This window comes from Antechinus flavipes, chromosome 2 (genome assembly GCF_016432865.1).
Source record: "Antechinus flavipes isolate AdamAnt ecotype Samford, QLD, Australia chromosome 2, AdamAnt_v2, whole genome shotgun sequence".
In the NCBI taxonomy this organism is placed as follows: Eukaryota; Metazoa; Chordata; class Mammalia; order Dasyuromorphia; family Dasyuridae; genus Antechinus; species Antechinus flavipes.
This window is the reverse complement of record NC_067399.1, coordinates 424,013,680-424,034,129: the sequence shown is the minus strand read 5'-3', so window position 1 is coordinate 424,034,129 and position 20,450 is coordinate 424,013,680. Positions and strand designations below refer to the sequence as shown.

At 31.2% G+C, this 20,450-nt stretch overlaps 1 protein-coding gene across 1 annotated transcript in view; it reads right to left on the bottom strand.

Moving 5' to 3' along the window:
- RANBP17 (RAN binding protein 17) overlaps positions 1 to 20,450 on the bottom strand; it is a 356,591-nt gene that overhangs the window by 223,379 nt on the left and 112,762 nt on the right. Inside the window, exons 17-18 of the mRNA XM_051973711.1 lie at positions 16,725 to 16,830; positions 11,860 to 11,995 (exon numbers count right to left, since the gene is read on the bottom strand). Of these exons, the coding sequence (XP_051829671.1) occupies positions 11,860 to 11,995; positions 16,725 to 16,830 (242 nt within the window). The remainder of the gene's footprint in view (positions 1 to 11,859; positions 11,996 to 16,724; positions 16,831 to 20,450) is intronic.

Sequence of the window (20,450 nt, the reverse complement as noted above, 5' to 3'; positions counted from 1 at the left end):
AAAGGTCTCATTTCTAAAATATGTAGAGAATTGACTCAAATTTATAAGAATTCAAAACATTATTCAACTGATAAATGGTCAAAAGATATAAACAGACAATTTTCAGATGAAGAAATTAAAACCATTTCTAGTTATATGAAAAAGTATTCTAGATCACTATTGATCAGAGAAATACCAATTAAGACAACTCAGATACCACTACATCTCAGATTGGCTAAGATGACAGGAAAAGATAATGATGAATGTTGGAAGGGATGTGGGAAAACTAGGACACTAATACATTGTTGGTGGAATTATGAAGTGATCCAACTATTCTGCAGAGCAATTTGGAGCTATATTTAAAGAATTATCAAACTGTGCATACCCTCTGACCCAGCAGTGTACTACTGGGCTTATGTCCCAAAAAGATAGGGAGGGAAGGACTCATATGTACAAATGTTTGTGGCAGCCCTTTTTGCAGTGGCTAGAAACTGGAAACTGAATGGATGCCCATAAGTTAGAGAAGGACTAAATAAGTTATAGTATATGAATATTATGGAATACTATTGTTCTATAAGAAACGACCAGCAGGATGAATACAGAGAGGCTTGGAGAGGCTTATATGAACTGATGCTAAGTGAAATGAGAAGAACCAGGAGATCATTGAACATGGCAACAATAAGACTATACAATGATCAATTCTGATCAACATAGTTCTTTTCAACAATGAGATCATTCAAACCAGTTCCAAAGAGCTTGTGATAAAGAGAGCCATCTATATCCAGAGAGAGGACTGTGGGAACTGAGTATGGTTTACAAAATAACATTTTTACTCTTTTTTGTTGTTATTTGCTTGCATTTTATTTTCTTTCTCATTTTTTCCTGTTTGATTAGACTTTTCTTGTGCAACAAGATAACTTTATAAATATGTATGTATATATTGGATTTAATATATATTTCTACCATGCTTAACATATATTGGATTACTTGCCTTCTAGGGGAGGAGGGAAGGGGGAGGAAATTGGAACACAGGGTTTTGCAAGGATTAATGCTGAAAAATTATAAAAATAAATAAAATAAGAAAATGAATACGTCTTATGCTTCATTTGTTGCCCAGAGCGGACATCAAGGTTCCACTCAGTACAATACTTGTTTGATCGAGGCTTTCCTGGTATAGTACAATTCACCTCATTTTAGACAGAAAAGCAAAATCATCTGACTTTTATTTGCTAACATAAACAGAATCCAAGAAAAAATCTCAACTAGTCTTTATTTCAAACTTCATTGTTCTTACTGGACAATACTTTCTCATAAGTCATGTAAACAATGTTTCTATCATTGGAGGCAAAGTAGGAAAGAAAAGTTCCTTCAATAGCTACCTACCTACTCAAATGGCACCTTCAACAGCTACCTGACTATCTACCTACTTCATTGCTACTCTACACTGAGACCTAAGGTATTGGGACCTTGAACAAAGATCATGGCCAATCAGTGAATATCATCCCTGCAGTTCTTCCTTTTTAATACTAAGAATAGATTATTTGGGATTAAAGAAATGTAATGCGAAATCTTTCAAGATTCCATAGAATCTTACAGCAGTCTATGATTCAGAGAAAGGGCCTTTGTATCATTGAGAGATTTTAAAATCAAATAAAACATTATAAAATATATACAACCCAATGTCTATGAAGTCAATTTGCAGCATAGTTCTTTGTCTATAGGCAGTGGGAATCCAATATATATTGTCTATTCATGGACTAATTCATCATGCGCATGATGATACATATTAACTGTGTATTTTCACTGTTCATTTTTATCCTTTTGTTTGTTTTTCTAAAGTCAATAGAAATATTACAAATGTCAAAAGTTAAATTGTAATAAATATAAAAAGGGGAAAAAACTTATCACAGAATTATAGAAAACTAGGTGAACATTTTTTCCATTTGCATTACCTTATTTAAAACTACATTCTTCTAAAATTTAACAAAAGACAAAATATACTACAAATAATCTGTATATATGTTATTTCTATTTTGAAAATATTTTAAAATTCTCTCTTCTGGCATTTAAAATCTCTTTAGGACTACAAAAGCTACAATGATTTAAACACCAGCATGAATAAAAAAGAAGAGCAACAATAATAGAGTGGATAGTGAGTTAGTCTTGGAACCAGGAAGATTTGGGTTCCCATCCTAACTCTAACATTTGTTGACTATGTCAATCTGGGAGAGTCACTGAATCTCTCATTGTTACAGGCAACATTCTAAAAATATAAGGTCTAGATAAGATATTGACAGGCCTTGGTAGAGGGAATTCCTTATGCAATGACAGATCCGTTCTATATGCTCATCCACATGAATAAGGAAAAAATTAGATTAAAATATTGCAATGTAGGTCCAGAATAAAAGAAAAGATCTAAAGAAAAGACCATTGATGTAAGGGAGAGCTTCTCAACTTAATTTGATCTCCAAAGTAGGGGAGACCTAGAACTCACCTCACTTACTGAGGCCTCAGCAACTAAAATGAACAAAACAAAAAGACTTTTACAAGAGGCGAAACCTGGAGGAAGAAATAATTCAAAAACATTCATAATCTAAACCGCAAAGAAAAAAAAAAAACAATTTTGTCCTCAGGAGTAACTAGAAGTCTTTAAAAAATGATGCAAGAGTTTAAAAAATATATACATGAAATGATAGCAATGGAGAAGAAACCTGCAAAGAGAATCTTTAACAGATCTTTAATAGCTTAACAGTAAAGTATAAAAATTTTACCTAGAAACAAAATCCTTAAAAATCATAATGGATTGAAAATAAATTAATGATTCAATGATTCAACAAGGATTCTTAAACACAATCAAAAGAGTGAGAAAATAAGGGAAAATGTAAGGTATCTTATATTAAAAACAACTGAAACTGCAAGTAATTAAAAAAGAAATAACTTAATAAAAAGATTACCTGAAATCTAAGATAAAAATTATGTATTGTATTGCAAATCATTAAAGAAAATTAAAATTATTTGGAGCGTATTAGAACATAATGGCAATATAAAATTAGAGAAAACCCAGTGATCTCTTAGAACTCCCAGAATGTCATTGTCAAAATTCAGAACTTTCAGACAAAAAAAAGAAAATACCACTAACCTCCTAGAAAGAATTCACTTTTTGAGGAATCAATAAAGACTGCAAAACATATATCAGGTTATTACTGTAGAGGAGAACATAATATGGAATAAGCTATTCCAAAAGACAAAAGACCAGGGTCAACAACCAAGAATTAACTTATCCAGAAAAAAAATGAGTATCATCCTACGAGAAAAAAAAAAAGGTACCTTAAATAAAATAGAAGATTTTGAAATATTCCTGATTTAAAAAAAAAATAACTCAAAAAGAACATAGAAATACAAACATGCAAGTCAAGAGAAAAAAAAAAAAAACAGGTAACTGCAACTGACCAGTGAAAAGGCATTTAATAAGAATGGACTAATGCAGAGTAAGAAAGAATTCTTTATATATAAAAAAACCCCACAAAACTCAATTCCAAAAACTATCTTAAGAATAAAAAAGCCAATTCTGCTATAATGGATACTTTTAAAACACAACTTTTTCCCAAAGATAGCTTAGAGAACATTTTGAGCATAATTGAAATTTTGAGCTTGCTTCTGTATCATTTCTTCCCTGACAATGAAGAAAGAAAACTGTACTGTTTCATAGTAACTAACAATCCTTCCAATGTCCATTTCTACAATCAAACTTCTGATTTTTGTCAAAATAAAGCACCACATTTATTGTATATCTTCTAGTGAAATAGGAGCTATGAGTGAAGAAGTGGTCCAACTCCCTTTGCCTCTTTCCCCAAATCAAGGAGTTGTGGTCTGCTCAATTTGTTTGTATAATCTGGTGTACAGGCTGGAGCAGTAGCCCCAGGTCATTGACATGACCACTATTTATTATTTATGTATTTATTAACTAATATATATAAAACAGTATTGCTGTCATTTTAAATTAAATTCTTATTTTTTTAATGTCTCACAAAGTTTTTGAGTGTTATTCCTTAATGTTATTTTCTTCATAGCATTTTTTGTTTTACTGCACAATTTTGCACAGTGTGGTATTTCTTTGGGAAGACCTATGTTATATTATAGCAAAACTACTAGAATAAGTCGGATATAGAATAGGTCTCGTTTTATATAAAAATGGGTATAAATTACTGTCTCTATGGGCATGATCCTCAGATCTTTAGATCAAGTCCTCTTCTCTTTCCTGAGAGCCAGTCATCCATCATCCAAGTCCCTAGTAAGACATCTTGATTGTCCCATAAACATTTTCAACTCAATATATCCAAAAGACAACTTATTTTTTCTCCCCAAACTACTCCTTTAATGAAAATCTACTTTAACAAGAACACTGACATCCTTCTAGTCATGTAAGTTCACAACATTGGAGCTTTCCTCTAGATTTCATTTTCTATCACCCTACATATCTAATCACTTGCCTACTCCACAAACTCTCTCACACTAATCATCTCTCCATTAACACGGCCCATTATTTAGATTCTATCACCTCTTGCTGTTATAGCTTCCTAAATGATTTTTGCCTCAACTCTTTCCCTTTTCCAATCCATCCTTCACATTGTTCTTAAATTGATATTCCTAAAATACAAATCTGATCACATCCTCCTGCTCAATAAACTCCAGTGCCTGCCACACAGGTGGAATTTAACTGAATGATTCTTGAGAAATTTTAAGCCAAAATTTTCTGTCTAATCTATTTTGCCATATTTCCCTGGCTTATCTTAATTTCTGATTGATTACTAATTAGCAGTTATCACTTTAGTTTTTATTTCACTTAAACATTCTGTTTATAAAAATATTATTTTATTAATAAACATAATCCCCTCCAAAATGTCTGCTAGAAAATTAAGATTTTCCTAAGTAAAACACTTTTATAGTTTTGGCTTGGTTTTCTTAGGATGAAAAGTACAATATGATATGATATAATATAATGAATATAAGTGGAGATACTCCCTAACATATTTTGCTGATCATAAACTATTAAGTATAGACCATGCTACTCTGAAATATGATTTTCTAGCCCTTAAGCAAATAATCTAAAAACCAACTTGGACAAAAACATAAACCAAAAACCATACAGAAAAACATCGACAGGTAAATGAATAAATAAAATTCTCTTTTATAAAATATTTTTACAAAGAATACTATGTGCTACTAGTCAGCCACAAAAATACCCAGTTAAGTTTCTTGAGCTTTTCCTAGCAGACTCCAGAAACCTGGAAGAACTTGGAAAGCATAACACACAACAAAGATATTTTCTTTCTGATTGGAAAATTTTAAGTCATTTAGGTGAAAAAAAAAGAATTGCTAGAAATTTAACTCAAACTTGGAAGAGGAGATTTTTGTATGGATGAAATAGCTATACCATCTTCCTTAACCAGAAATTCTTATGCCAAGGTACATTTCATCAATATAAATGAAACAGTTCAAAATATTTGGAAACTGAGCAATAAATACATTTTTTCATGTTGTAAAAGATTGTATAATTGGAATGGTAAAATAATGGTAGAATAAGAAGAACTATTTCATGGAAGAGACTTTTCTTTCACTATCTAGGTCTTTTTCTCCTGAACTTACAGACAACTGTTAGCAATACACTGTACCAAAAAACTTTATAACTGTAGGGAAAGAATGCCATCTGCTGCTTTATATGTGTACTCAACAGTAGGAAAGAGGCTGGAGAATAGACAGGTACTGTAATTACTGTATCATGAAATGAAATTTGGATATTTAATAAGCAGCTATAGAAAAGAAAGAATAAGACCAATAAATGAAATATTGTTATTCAGGGGAAACAATTTAAAACATAAATACTTTTAGCATAAACTTGTGAAATTCCAGGATAGATTTTATTTGTATATTACTCCCACAGATTGCTTATAGATATTGTTTATATAAAACGGTTTTTAATCAAGGTCAGACTTAACAGAGGCCTTTTTATTTGAATTTTTATATGACTACCCAATATCATTTCCCAATTAGAAGTTAATATTAGCAGTTCCCATATTGCCAATCCAGTATGAAATTTGGAACTCTGAAATTGTAGACTTATTAGCAGAGCAAGGTAAGAAGCCATGAAAAGTAGAAAGTTTAGAGAAATGTGCCAAAGGCAAGCATTGAAAAAGAGCTAGCTAACTTATGGAATGACTTCCTTTGCCAAGATATCTTCCTTTACAGAGTAAATTTATTACCTCATTGTTATATTGCCTAAAATTCCAAGTCACTATTCATCTTGGTTAGCAAGAAATTGCTTTTTAAAATGAAAATATCTATGGTAATATAAAAGAATGATCAGTCATTCATTGGTAAGCATAACTTAATCAGATTGAACAGTTTTCTTCTTAACATCTATGATCAGTTTATATGCCAGTATCTCTATTTTCTGGACTATTTCTTTCTCTAAAGATCTAGATTGTGGCCTGAACTAGTTGAATGGATACTTCACCAATTTTAGTCATTTGCATAAGTATTTAAATATAAATTTTAATTGCAAGTTACATAGCGATAAACCTAGTTTTTTGTTCCTCCTCCTACCTCTATTAAATATCTACATATCAAAAATATAGTCCTAACATTTGTTTTTGGTTTAGATCAATTATTTCATTAATGTAGCTAAGTTCTGGTGAGAAAACTACTTCCATTAATAGAGAAAATAATTGATTTATAACTTAAAAGCCTTAGCTTCCTGGGATGCTGAGATATTGTTTCTTTTTCAAAGTCTCTCTCTTTCTCTGGATATATTCATACACATATGTGTTTATTAATCTATAAACACACATATAACAGAGGCACAACTTGAACTAGGCCTTCCTGATTCTAAGGCTGTTTAGCTCTTCTGGAAAGTTTCTTATTATTTTATAAAGAAATATATTTAATCTCTAACTTTACTCTGAAAGGATAATATTATGAGAATTAAAAGCAAAGAAGTAAAGAACAATCCAAGAGAAGCTATTTGTCATTCATATGCTCTATGCTTATTTGATGAGTGATACATTCCTTATGTTAGCATCCCAAGTTCTCAGAGGAATAGAAGGTGAAATTTTAAAGATAGATCTTTTGCTTATCTTGTCAAAATCTTTGTCCTTATTCAATCTCTCATTCCCTCTATTAGAAGATATCAGAAGCTTCATCTTAGAGTGGAAATGAATTTTTGAAGATTATATTGGCTAATTCAAAGATGATGAGACTAGCTAACTTTTGAGAGACTCATGACTAAACAGTTTAGCATGAGTTTTGTTTTTTGTGTTTTGTCAATGAAAATCAGAAAGATTATCTATTAAAGAAAAGCACAGGGGCCAATAATGATGAACACATTAGTCTTTTCAAGTTTTAAAATAATTTAATCTCTTGGTCAGGAGACTGACTTTCATTCAAATTTTATTGGCCATGTTTGATCCCATCCCCTCTCATTTTCTCTAGCAGAAATCTGAGTCACATCATCTCTCTCACTCATTTTCAGCTTTTTCCTATCTAGGTTCTTTGCCTACTCTCTTCAAAAATACCCAAGTCCTCTTTAATCTTAAAAAATCCCCAGATGAAATTATCCCCTCAAGTCAACATTCTTTATGTCTTCCCTTTATCAGTTACACTTCTTGAAAAAGGAATTCTATCTTCAAAGTCTTTACTTCTCTTAGTACTTTGTAATTTGGTTCCCAACTGCACTACTCAACAGAAACTGCCCTCTCCAAAGTTATCAACAATCTTAGTTGCCAAGTCTTATCTTTCTTCAGTCTTCAACCTTCTTCAACTATTTAGCACTACTGGTGACCTGGATATTCTCTCCTCTCATTACTCTTGCTCCTGTCTCCTTACTCTTTCTTAGCCTTCTTTGCTAGTGCATCATCCATACTGAATTCTTTAAATGTAGATATTCTTTAAGGTTCTGTCGTAGGCCCTCCCCTCTCTATAGTTTCTCTCTTGGTAACCTTATCAGTTCCTATGGTTTTAAAATGATCCCTATGCAGATGATTCATAAATCTTTATATCCAACCACAATTTCTCCTCTGAGATATCTCATTCCAGAAATCTTACCATCTGCCAAGTTCTGATGATTCTACTTTCACAATATTTCTTTTGACACTGCTTCCACCCAGGTGCAGGCTGTCATGACCTCCCACCTAGACTAACTTTATTTAGTCTCCCAGTTTCAAATCTCTCCTCACTCCAGGTTCATCCATTACTCACCTATCAAAGTGACTATGTCATTCTTCTATTCAATAAATTCTAGGGTCTTATTACCATTGTTTTCAGAATCAAATATAAATTTTCGGTTAAGCTTTTAAAGCTCTCCTGTCCATTTTTTACTAATACTCCCTTGATGCCTAAAACTCTCTTCTTCCTTATCTCTACCTCTTTCTCAGGCTTCTTTCAGAAGTCAGCTAAAATCCCATGTCTTGCAAGAAGACTTTCCCAATTTCCCTTTCTTCTGATATTATCTCCAATTTATCTGACATCATATCTTGTTTGAACATATTCGTTAACATATTATCTCACCCACTAATTTGTAAGCTCCTTGAGGGCAGACATTATCTTGCCTATCTTTGTATTTACAGAATTTAGCCCTGTGCCTGGTGCATAGTAGGTACTAGATATATATTTGTTGATTTTTCTTGAATTACCCTTCAGTCCCACATCAATAGTTGCCTATTAGACACTCAAAGTAGATATTCTGAAATCTGAAAACTAAAAATATCTAAAATTGAATTCGTGATCTTTCCCCCCAAAACCTCTTCTCTTCCATACTTTCCTATTTTTGTTGAAAATACTATCATTCTTCCAATTTTTTGCCTTTGTCACCTTGGTATTATTCCCAAATCCTCACTCTTCATCTGATTAGTTGCCATTTCTATTTCCACATCATCTCTCACATATAATTCCTTTCTCTCCTCATATGGCTACTTATTATCTGCATTTAGCCTCTCATTCACCTTTCAACTATAACAGCCTCTTAAATGCTCTCTTTTCTAATTTCTTACCACTTCAGTTCATCCTCTTATACAATGCTGCAAAACTGATTTTCTTAAGCACAAATCTGATCATATGATTTCTTTATTCCATTAACTCCAGTGGTTCCTTATTATAAATTTCTGTTTAGCTTTTAATTCCTTTCACAACATGTCCTCAAACCCTGACCTGGACTCTTCCTCTAATACTCTGCAATCCAATCAGCCTGGTCTTTTCTCTGTTCTTTAACATACAATTTCCTTGCCTCTATGCCTTTGCTGTCCCATAAGTCTGAAACGTACTCCTTCTTCCTCTCTCTCACACAATACTTCTCTACCCTTAAAACACAGCTTAAGCATCTCTTTTTGAAAGAAGCCTCTCAACTGCTACTGAGAGTTCAATTGAATTGCTTTGTATAAAATTGTTTTTATTCACTTTATATTTATGCTGTATATATTTCTATATATGTTTGCTGTTTCCCATTAGAATATAAACCACCTATGAATAGGGATTATTTCATTTTTTATATATGTGATCCCAGCACAGAGATCATTATCTGGCACATAATACTTAATAACTATTTGTTGATTAACTGATTGAATGCAGCCTAAGATCACATTTGGTTGATCTGACTAAAAATTAATTTGCAATCAAGCTCCCTGTGGCCATTCCTTGATATCCATATCCCCAAAATAACAATCCTTGACAAATGACTAAGATTCTTCATAATTCGTAAATTGTAAATGAGGAAATATTAGCTGTTGAAGGAACTGTGAAATCAAGTAGGATTTAGTAGCAACTTGACAATGAAAAGGGAAGCTTCTTGAGAGGAGGGATTGTTTCATTCATTTTCTTTGTATCCCAAGTATTTAATTATAATGCCTGTATGCTTTTAATAAAATGCTTGTTAATTGACTGATACTTCTCTTCTCTTGTACCTAGCTTTGCTCATACATTTATATCTTCTTAATGTTCATTCAATATTATTAAACTCCCTATCCTCTCTGCCTATTTCTTTTGAATGAGGCTTATCCTCTTCCAGGGATATATTCCAGGCAACAATCCTTTTCCACCTGTTAAGTGCTACCTATGATGTTGAATGTTCCTTATTGAATTAAATCTCTAGTTTACCTTATATTTAACCTATATTTATGTATTGGCATAGAGATATTTGATGTTATTGCTTTTATTAACTGGCTATTTTCTTGGATTTTGTCACCTTCAAATTTCAGGGCATCACTGTTGCTATTCTTTTTCTGATAACCCAGCTATTTTCTAGGTTGTCCTTCTTGATGGGTAGACACAGGCAATGATTCCCCTCTGCCTTTATCTTCAGTCTAAAGCTCTTTTTGCCTAGATTCGTGAATCTTCAGGCACTTAGCATAGTACCTAGAACCAGCATTTATAGGATGATAGACAAAGGATTTCTTTAAAAAAAGTTTTATCCAGGGCCTTTACAAGACTCAACGAATCTGACAGTGTCCAACAAAACAGTCCCAGATTTAGTCAGAAAACTTGTGTTTGTATCTCAAGTCTACCACATATTAATCATGTCCCCTAGGATAAGCACTGCAGTTTTCTTGTTTATAAAATGGATATCAATACTCACCTTGTTGAAAGGATTAAATAAGATAATGTATATGGAATCTCTTTATAACTTATGAAATGCCATATAAAAATTACTCTCCTCATAATTCAGGTTCAGGATAATCCAAAGAACACATCTTTTGTATGTGTACATGTACATTTTTACCTTATCTTCATTTCTGTCTAATGTAATCTAATTAGTCTTAATAACAAATAACCATACATAATACAAGCTCTTCTTATTCCTTCCTAATGAAATTTTGAAAAACAATTATAGTGACACCAAAAGACAAAAGATCTTTCAAAATATAAGGGCAGAAGCCATCCCAAACTGCAGCACCTCCTCAAGAGAAGATAAGTTTGGTTGAAGCTTTTCAAACAATGATGCTAGGAGAATTTAAAAACATTTTTCATTTCAGAATAAAATCATTCTTGTCTAAAATCACAGATGAATTGAAGATAACATTAAAATTCCTTGGGAAAAGGTCTAACAGTATAATGAAAAGCTATGTCTTGAATTTTCAAATAACAAATTCTTTGACATTGTTGAAGTACAAACTAAATCTTAAAGAGATAAAAATATCCTTGGGACTGCTTATCATAGAGGGGTATTGAAAAGAGTTACTGCACCAGTAAGAAAAAAATCCCAGACACATCTTACTCAATGTCATAAGACCTACTAAATATTGGCTTAGGGCTCATATAAATGCCTTTGATACTCTTCAAGATCAATTAATCTGATCTTGCTGATGCTATTCTTACATTATCTAGACAATGAGCGTCCCTTACAGTTAAGGTGATTTAACTGCTACTTCTCAAAGATGCTGCTAACTCTTCTAGTCCCTGCTATTTATCATGTAGAAAAGCCAAGTAATGTGAGAAATAAAGTACAAACCACATAAGTGAATAACTGTCAAAGGAACGGAACTATTAAAAGAATAAATCTTGCATTCTCACCCTTGAAATATAACACAATATAACAAAATCCATTAAAACATTCAAAATAATCTTAACTATTTAATGAATATAACTGTTAAAAAATATTCATGGATTACACACTAATCCTCAAAGAAAATGGCAAACCTAAGTATAAATCAAGAAAATGAAGTACTGAACATTTTCAATATCTCAAGGTCTTGAATTCCAATGCATAATGTATTCTCCCAAAGAAATCAGGCAAATAACTTTTTTTATTCTGCATATAAGTCATCTTTATACATTTACATGCACCTTTTTCTTCATCTTAAGTGACAGTGGTTTAAATTAATTATAAAAACTTACCTTTGAGGTTCGCTGAAGTTGGTCACCCACATATGTTTTACGAAACTGATCCAAAAACCAAAGAATTGCAAGTTCTATTTTTTCATTACTATACTGAGGCAATTGGGAATCCAACAAAGATATAAGCTGAAAAACTCTTTAACATAAAATAGAAATATTTTTAGATTAAATTATTGAAAAAGTAACATCATAACAGTTATTGTTATGGCAATTATTTGTATTCTTCTTACATTAAATTACTTATAAGGGATTATTTAATTAAGTTCATACCCTTGGCATATTGATAATTTGCTAAACTGTACTTGCTAAATACCCAATTTGAAAACTGGTTGTGTCCAGGGTTTGTTATATTCAGAATTATTGCGTATAATTCATTTTTCCTTTTTTATAGTAAATGACAAGCATACTATATGATAGAATAAGGGTTTGATAGATGCTTATTGAGTGAAATAAAAATACAAAATAGATAGTTCTAAGTTTTCCAGAGGTAGATTAATCAAGGTAAAACTTGCTTTCATTTTTTTATATGTTAAAAAAACACTTCAAGCAATCCCTAAACTTATTTCCTATTGTTCCTACTTAAGTCTAAAGAGGTATTTCAAATACAATTTTTTCTTTATGTCAAACAAGGCACAAATCACAAAGAATGAAAATTGAAAGAGCTAGTAGGATGACAAATTGGCTTATAGTGATGCTATAGCCTGAAAGACAATGCTTAGGGGCAGAAATAGTTCAAAAAAAGTCATTGGATACATTTCTGAAGATACTTTTATGATTCTGTCCACAGTTAACAATCAATTTTAAATAAAATGTAAAAACTCACTGAAAATCTAAATAAATGACTACGGACTACATCTAAATAATGTACACAGAAATACAACATTTCAAGAGTGGGAAAAGGACCTTAGTAGTCATCTAGTCCAAATCTCTCAAAAAGCCTCATTACAACAAACTCAAGTGATCATCCACTCTTTCACTGAAGACTTTCAATGAAACATCAACACTTTGGAAAACTCTATTTATTATTAAAATCTTTATATTGATCAAAAGTAACTACACTGCGAGTTTCATTCATTGTTCCTAGTTTCACATTCTAAGCAAAAGAGAAGAAATTTAATCCTTTCTTCATCAAATGGCTTTTAAGTTCTTTAGAAAACTAGCATTTGGTTTTGGATTATCAAGAATACTTAAGAATTAAATATAATCAATATCATTATCAAATTTATCTCTATTCAAAGTTTTGTTACATTAAGATGTGAATATAATAAAGTAAGGTTTGTACACAGGTTTCATAAATTGAAATACCAAATTAGTGAGCTAGATATTACTTTACTTTAAACCACAGAATAATTATTATAACACTGATTAGCTTAAAATACTTTGTTGATAAAGTAGTATAGAAATTTAATAGCTAGCTGTGAACTCCTTTTAAATATTGGCTGAATTTTTCTGGCAAGTAGCTAAATTCAATATAAAAATGAATAGTAGATAACAAATCTCAACTGGGCAAGTTTTGCTCAATGACTTGAAACATCTTCATTAATTATTTACATTTTATAAGACGATAGAAAAATGATTCTTCAATATGGAATCCAAATATTTCAAAATATACATTTATGATTATTACAAAGCAAAAGAAATATGAAGATGTAAATCTCATTTAAGACTAAAGAGATTCTTGCTATTCAAGGAGATGATTGAAAAATTATATTTATGACATAACAAAGTTTATCTGAAACATATTTTCTTTTTCTTCTTACTCTATGTATATAGACACTATTTAAGGAATCAAATATTAAACATTGCTTCTTCTCCCCATCAAAGTTCAATTTATTCACTCATTTGTTCAATAAATATTTCTTAAGTGCCTCTAATGAGAACATCAATGTCCTAAGCACTAGATTTGAATTATGAGGTTTGGATATGATGAAATTTGCTCTCAAGGAACTTACAGTCTAATAGTTGGGGAGAATATGAAATAATTACCAAAAGGACTATGATGGAGAATACAATTATTTGAGATTTTTTAAATTCCTAACATTATTTTACAAGACATGGCAGTCAAACTACATATGTATTTAAAATGTCAATATGTTAACTAAAAAGACAATCATTCATTTTGATTCTTTTCAAGTATAATATAAATATTAAGTGCTATAAACATCAAATTTATGAAAAATTAATAAAATTTATTTGTATCAAATATTCAATTTGTATCATTTGGATGTAAATATGAAAATAAGCATGAAAACATCTCAACTTACTCAAATAGAAATTTCTATAGTGTTCAATTTAAGTATGACAGAAATACAATGGAAGAATACTGAAATCTGTTAAATATCCTGGTGAAAACTAAAATATTCAATTATCCAGATATTTTCAAACATCTAGGTATTAGGCATCCTTGACACAGTTTATAGGATTGGGAGCTGGTTGGCTAATATTTCTTTCTTTCCATCCAGATGCACACTATCTTCATAGATCTAATTTGTGTATATATGCATCAGTTCTATGGAATAATAAAGGACTTAGATTTGATCCAAGTTTTTATTAGTATACCTATTATGTTCAGAGTGCAGACTTAGATGCTATGGGAAGCAAAGCTTTTTTCTTTAATGATCTCTATCCTTTAGGAGTTTTCAATCAAGTAAGGAAAATAAAACATGCATACAAGAAAAAAATATCCTTTGCATCAGTTAACTCTCATTATTGTTTGAATATCTAATACATATAGGGAACTAACAAAAATATGTAATACTAGGACCCAATCCCCAAAAGATAAGTGGTCAAAGAATATGAAAAACTTCACAAAAGAACTTCAAGATACTAGAAAATGACCTCAAATTGTTATGAGAAATGAAAATCAAAATAAATGAGGTTTTGTTGCAAAAACTGACAAAAAATGTCAAAAAATGGAAATCATCAATTATTGGAGAAGCTAAAGACAGACAAGTATACTAATATACTGTTACTAAGGCTATGAATTGGTACAATCACTCTGGAAAGCAATTTGGAACTATGTTAAAAATTTTTTTTAACTAGAGTCAGGAATGGTGGTGCATACTGCTAGACTGCTTGAGTTTTGGGGGTTTTGAGTTACAATGGAGCTCAAAGTGATTTGGTATCTGCATCACGTCTGAAGACAATATGGTGAGCCCTCAGGACTGGAAAGTTACTAAGATAGGCTAAACTAGTCCAGGTCAAAAAAAACAAAACAAGTTAAAGCTTCTGTGATGATTAAATATCGGGAGAGGAAATGTCTACTGTATTTCCAGTCTGGGTGAGATAAGAACAACATGAACACATGAAACACATATACACACACACACACATCACATACTAAAACATTCATTCTGTTAGATCTAGAGCTTTCAAGGCTAGGCACATACAAAAAGAATCAAAGCCATACAGAAAGAAAAGTCCTATATACACTAAAATATTTATACTAGTACTTTTTGTAATAACAAAGAACAGTAAACACTGCCCACTTGGACTGGGAATGGCTAACTGAATATACATTAATATAAAGAATAATACTGTGCTATATGAAATAAAAAACATGAAGAATTCAAGGAAGTACAGAAAAATTATATGAACTGATGCAAAGTGAAATAACTGGAATGATGAAAAACCATATATACCATAATTAGAACAGCATAAATATAATGGACAATATCATGAAATTTAATATGGTATAGTTAGGATGGCCAAGTTTGGCTCTGGAGAAAAAAATGAAATAATATGCCTCCCTCCATTCATTTCACAGAAAAAGGATATATGGAATAATACATGAACTGTCAGCAAGAGTTTTACTGAACTGCTTTTTATTCCTTTTTTCCTCTCTAACCTTTGTATTAAAACAGGATGTATAAATTGCAACTGAAAAATGATAAATTTGGAAATGAATGTGTTCTTTAAAACAAGACAGTAAGAAAAAGTACAAAAATAATTCTAATCCTATAACCTTGCAATATAGAATATAAATATGTATGTACAAAAGTACCATGAAATTTCCCAGAAAGTTTTTTGGCATATTAAGGAAAATTTGTTGGAATAAGAGAGGTCTTAAAGGATAAGAAAGATTTTTGGCTGGAAGGAGTGGAAAGGAGTGGTAGGAACAATATATCCTGACCTGCTCCCAAACTTGGATGCCTCAGGAGACTAAAGACTTAGACTGTTACTATTACTTTAAGTTACTTGAGTACAAAAATGGTAAGGAAAAGTTCCAGGAGCCCTTCTGAAGTCTGATGGATCACAATGGATAACTCAAGCAAGGGAGCTTCACCAAAATGAATCAACTGACTGTTCTTAATGCTTATCCTAATTGACTGTACTTTTACTGTAAGTAAATTTCCTTTACCTAATTGTTAAAAATTTCTCTGCGTCCCATTTTATTCCAGTTTTGAATTTAAATTACCAAAGGACTGGTTTTAGTCAAGTTCAGCCCAAAACACCAGGTTAAGGGAGTTTGGTCTTTATTTAGTTGAAAGTGAGGAGTCACTAATGATTTTTCAGCAATAAAATGATTAGACACATTTAATTGGATATATCAAAAGAAGGTAAAAGAAAAAAGGAGAACAATTAGATCTCTGTTATAACTATTATAAAACTTGAAGCTTAGGTTGGTGATGACAAAGGAAGAAAGGAGATAAATATTAAGAATTTGTAGAATGTGCCCAGTGATTAGTTGTGAGGTGACAAGAAAAATAAAAAATCAAGAGAGATACTAGAGTTTCAAGCGTAAAGGGCTTAAGAGAATAGTGGTACCATTCATAGGAAAAGAGAATTCAAGAAGAAAAGAAAGGGAGAGGAGAAGGTGACATTAATTATGCATATGGCATTCATTTAATTAACTTAGCACTTACCGGCAAGATAATTCTCCATCCATTGCATCATGTTCATCTGTACTAGTGTAAGTCAGTCTTCCTCCTATAACAGTACCAACTAAGTATACCAGCCATGCAAGACGCCCTAACATTGCAGAAAAAGAAAAGAAAAGAAAGTCTGAAAAAGCAAATTCAACAGCAAAGCTGAACTTATTCTGTCAGTCTTCCCAATAGAAGACTTTAATAACCTATTTATAAGCTTAGTTCTGGAAGGATAGAGATAAGCTGCTAGTTTTCAATGTATTTTCCAATGTATTTGTTTCCTGGACATTTAAAGTGTGATTGATGTTGTTCAGTCATTTTAGTCACTCTTTGTTGATCCCATTTGGGGTTGTCTTGGCAAAGATACTGGAGTGGTTTGCCATTTCCTTTTCTAGCTCATTTCACAGACAAGGAAACAAACAGAGTTAAGCCATAGCTACCAAATGTTTGAGGCCACATTTGAACTCAGGTCTTCCTAAATTTAGGCCATTGTACTAACACACTAAATTAGCCAAAGCTTTTTTTAAAGTACTAATTCACAATAGTGAGTCTTAAAATTGTTTAAACTTTATTTTTCAAAAATAGATAATGGTTTTGGAATCCTGAACCGGTAGCTGAAAGCAATACAATGAAATCACAAATCTTTCCATTGAAATTCTTTCAATTTCAGTTCCAAAAGGCAGTAGAGACACTGCATAGCAATAAATTTAGAGACTGAAGAATTTCTCATATTTTAAAAAATTGGTTTTACATCTGAATACACAGATATAAATTCAATCATGATTTCATCAAAATTCTTCAGATTTTAAGTGACTTATGAATAATTCAGGCATACATAGTATCCCAAGTGTAAAGATAAAAAAGCTATTTTGGCAGGGCAAAATCAATCCTTTTTGTGCTGTTAAAAATTTCAGTGATTTGAATGCTTCAAAAAAGCATCAAATTTTAATACCTTTGAAAAACTGTGTTTTAATAAATAAGCCTTAGAAGAATGAAAAGCAGAAGCCTATGATTTCTCTAGTTTTCCTATAGATTGTGGTAGTGATAGAGATCAGCCCTTAATCATTATTTTTATTATGTATCTTGGTGCAGTCTCTGAGAAATTGAGGTAGAAAACTTCTTGGAGGGTTAGAAATGTTTCCTGATAAGTATTTATATTCTGGGGATATCACATAGCAGAGCTGAATAAAACAAACTAAATTAAGCTGAACCTTTTATGCAGCCCTGCTTTACACTATTAGTGAAGGGAAACTGATTGGACAAGACAACCATTAACACTAATTTGACCTAATAAAACAGTATATAGTATGAGAGAAAAGTGAGATAGCACAAGTAGGAAGTGAAAACACTTCAAAAGTCACCTTGTATATTTGGAAATATTTTATGGTATGTCTCAATATAAAAGCTCATAAAAACAGGCAAGAAATCATTAAGGAAAAAATATAGCAGGAAGATATAATAGGAACATAAAGAGAAAAAAGAAAGATGATAGTATTATTTCAGCTTAGCAATTATTGAAACCTAAAATCATCATAAGAGATGAATATTGGTGAAAGTTATTTTCCTAATATATGAGATTACAAGATCATAGATTCAGAGGAGAAAAAAGATGTCAGTCATGGTATTGTTTTCACAATTGTTTTCACAAGTGAAGAAATTGAGGTCTAAAAATATTAAGGTTATCTAGTCAATTGTAAAAAAACAAAATAATAATTTATTCTCAAAGTGACCAAAATATAAAATGAGATGCTCCATGGAATTTCATATAAACAATATTTCAAAAATAAACTTAGAACAAGACTATTTCATGTTAGATGAAAAATATAGCCCAGAACAGGTGTGTGCACTTCATGTCCATGAATCTATTATCAGTACTGCAATATGTATATTTTTGTTAAGTGAATGATGCTTTTGAAATGCAAATAGACACCTCAATCTGTTTCATTGGTTTAGACCATTCCAACACTGACTTTTCATTAACCAGACACAAGTATAACAGATGGTTACATAAGGTCTTTAAATTATATAGCTAATCTGTATTTCAAATGACAGGTAGGCTCTAATTACACAATTATTTCTTGACGACTCATTGTGTTTACCACATATTTTGATATTTGAACTTGTATTATTTTCTAATTGCATGATATTTCTTATCTATGCAAACAGACTAGCTACCCTCTAAAGGGTTGGTACAATATCTTTTATTCCTTATTTTCATATTCATATAACCTAAACTGAATACATATTAGATGCCTAATGAATGTATGTTGAACTGAAAATGAATGGACCAATTTAGCTCATTTATATCAGTGATAAATATAGAAGTGACATAAAAACCAGCAGAAACTGAATTTTACTTTTTCAAGAGTTAGTATCAGAACTAAAAAAATTAGAAATGGGTTACTCAAAATGCTATTCTAAAGCAGGGGGCATGGCCCACAGGTTACAGTTTAAAAATCTCTTGTATATCAAAGACTATACAGGGAAGTGGGTTGTTAGCTAAATTTTTCTCACAGCTATGCTTTGATGATGTTGATTCTAGAGGGTGGCACCAAAAAGGTCAGATAGTGGTGGTTCAGAACTTCTAAAATAGTACACTTCTTAAAACTTCCTTTATAAGCAATTTGTAATTCTACCACAATCAATTTCTGAAGACTATTGCAAAAATGGCCGAAATGCAAAGCCACGAAACCTATAAATACCTATAGGTAAAAGGCAACAACTTTCCCAGTAATGGAAAAGATAAACACAGGACATTATTTTTTCCATTCCTTTAAGTCATGTCATTATACATAATAACAATGATCATATAAAGTTATTTATTTCAAAGAAAAACATGCAAAACCAGCTTATGGTAGACTGTCATCACTTTTTCTTAAAAATAAAAATGTTTTCTATGAGATATGTTTACTTAAAGAAAAGGATAGTATATGTCAACTTTCTTCCTATTAATCATAACTCATTTTGATATAAACATAGAAGTAATTTCTAGAACTACTTTTTAAATACCAATTTTCCAATGATGCAAAATAATCAAGTTAATATTTAAAGAGAGATTAAATTTTCTATTTTCAAACTTTCCATGTTGACCCAAATTTTTCTGAAATAGTGAAAAGAACTAGCAAATCTAGGAAAAAAAAAAAGAAAAAATCTTTTTTATATATTATATATATCATATATATTTTTTGAAAGGCATATTAAAAGATCTTTTTAAAAAGTTTAAAATGCTTGGACAAGTGAAAAGGATTATATTCAAAATCTGAGAATCAAAATCTGATAAAAGTATTGATGGCATTATCTTATCTTCAAATGATATTTAAAACATATTTGCGTACTAATAAGAAAGAGAAAGCATGGCATACTGGATAGAGAGCTGTCCTTGAAGCCAGGGTTCAAATCTTGCTTCTGATATATTTTAGCTGTGTGACCTTGAAGAGGTCATTTGAACCTCTAAGTGCTCTAGGTACTCCAAGATTACGTAAGTTTCAAAGACAATGCTGATTTGTATTGATAGAGGGAGTTTCTTTGCCTGTTGAGTTCTTTATATCAATAAAATTATCCCGAACCATAGTCACCTATTTAGTTTTTAAATATGTTCCAAAACGTCATAAAGCAGTTAATGTTTCAGTTAATGTTAGTTCATTTGGCTTTTCTTTTCCAGTTTTTTTTTTTTGACATTTTAATTTTTGTTGGCTTAGAAAAAGTAATGAGTTGAGTTGCTCA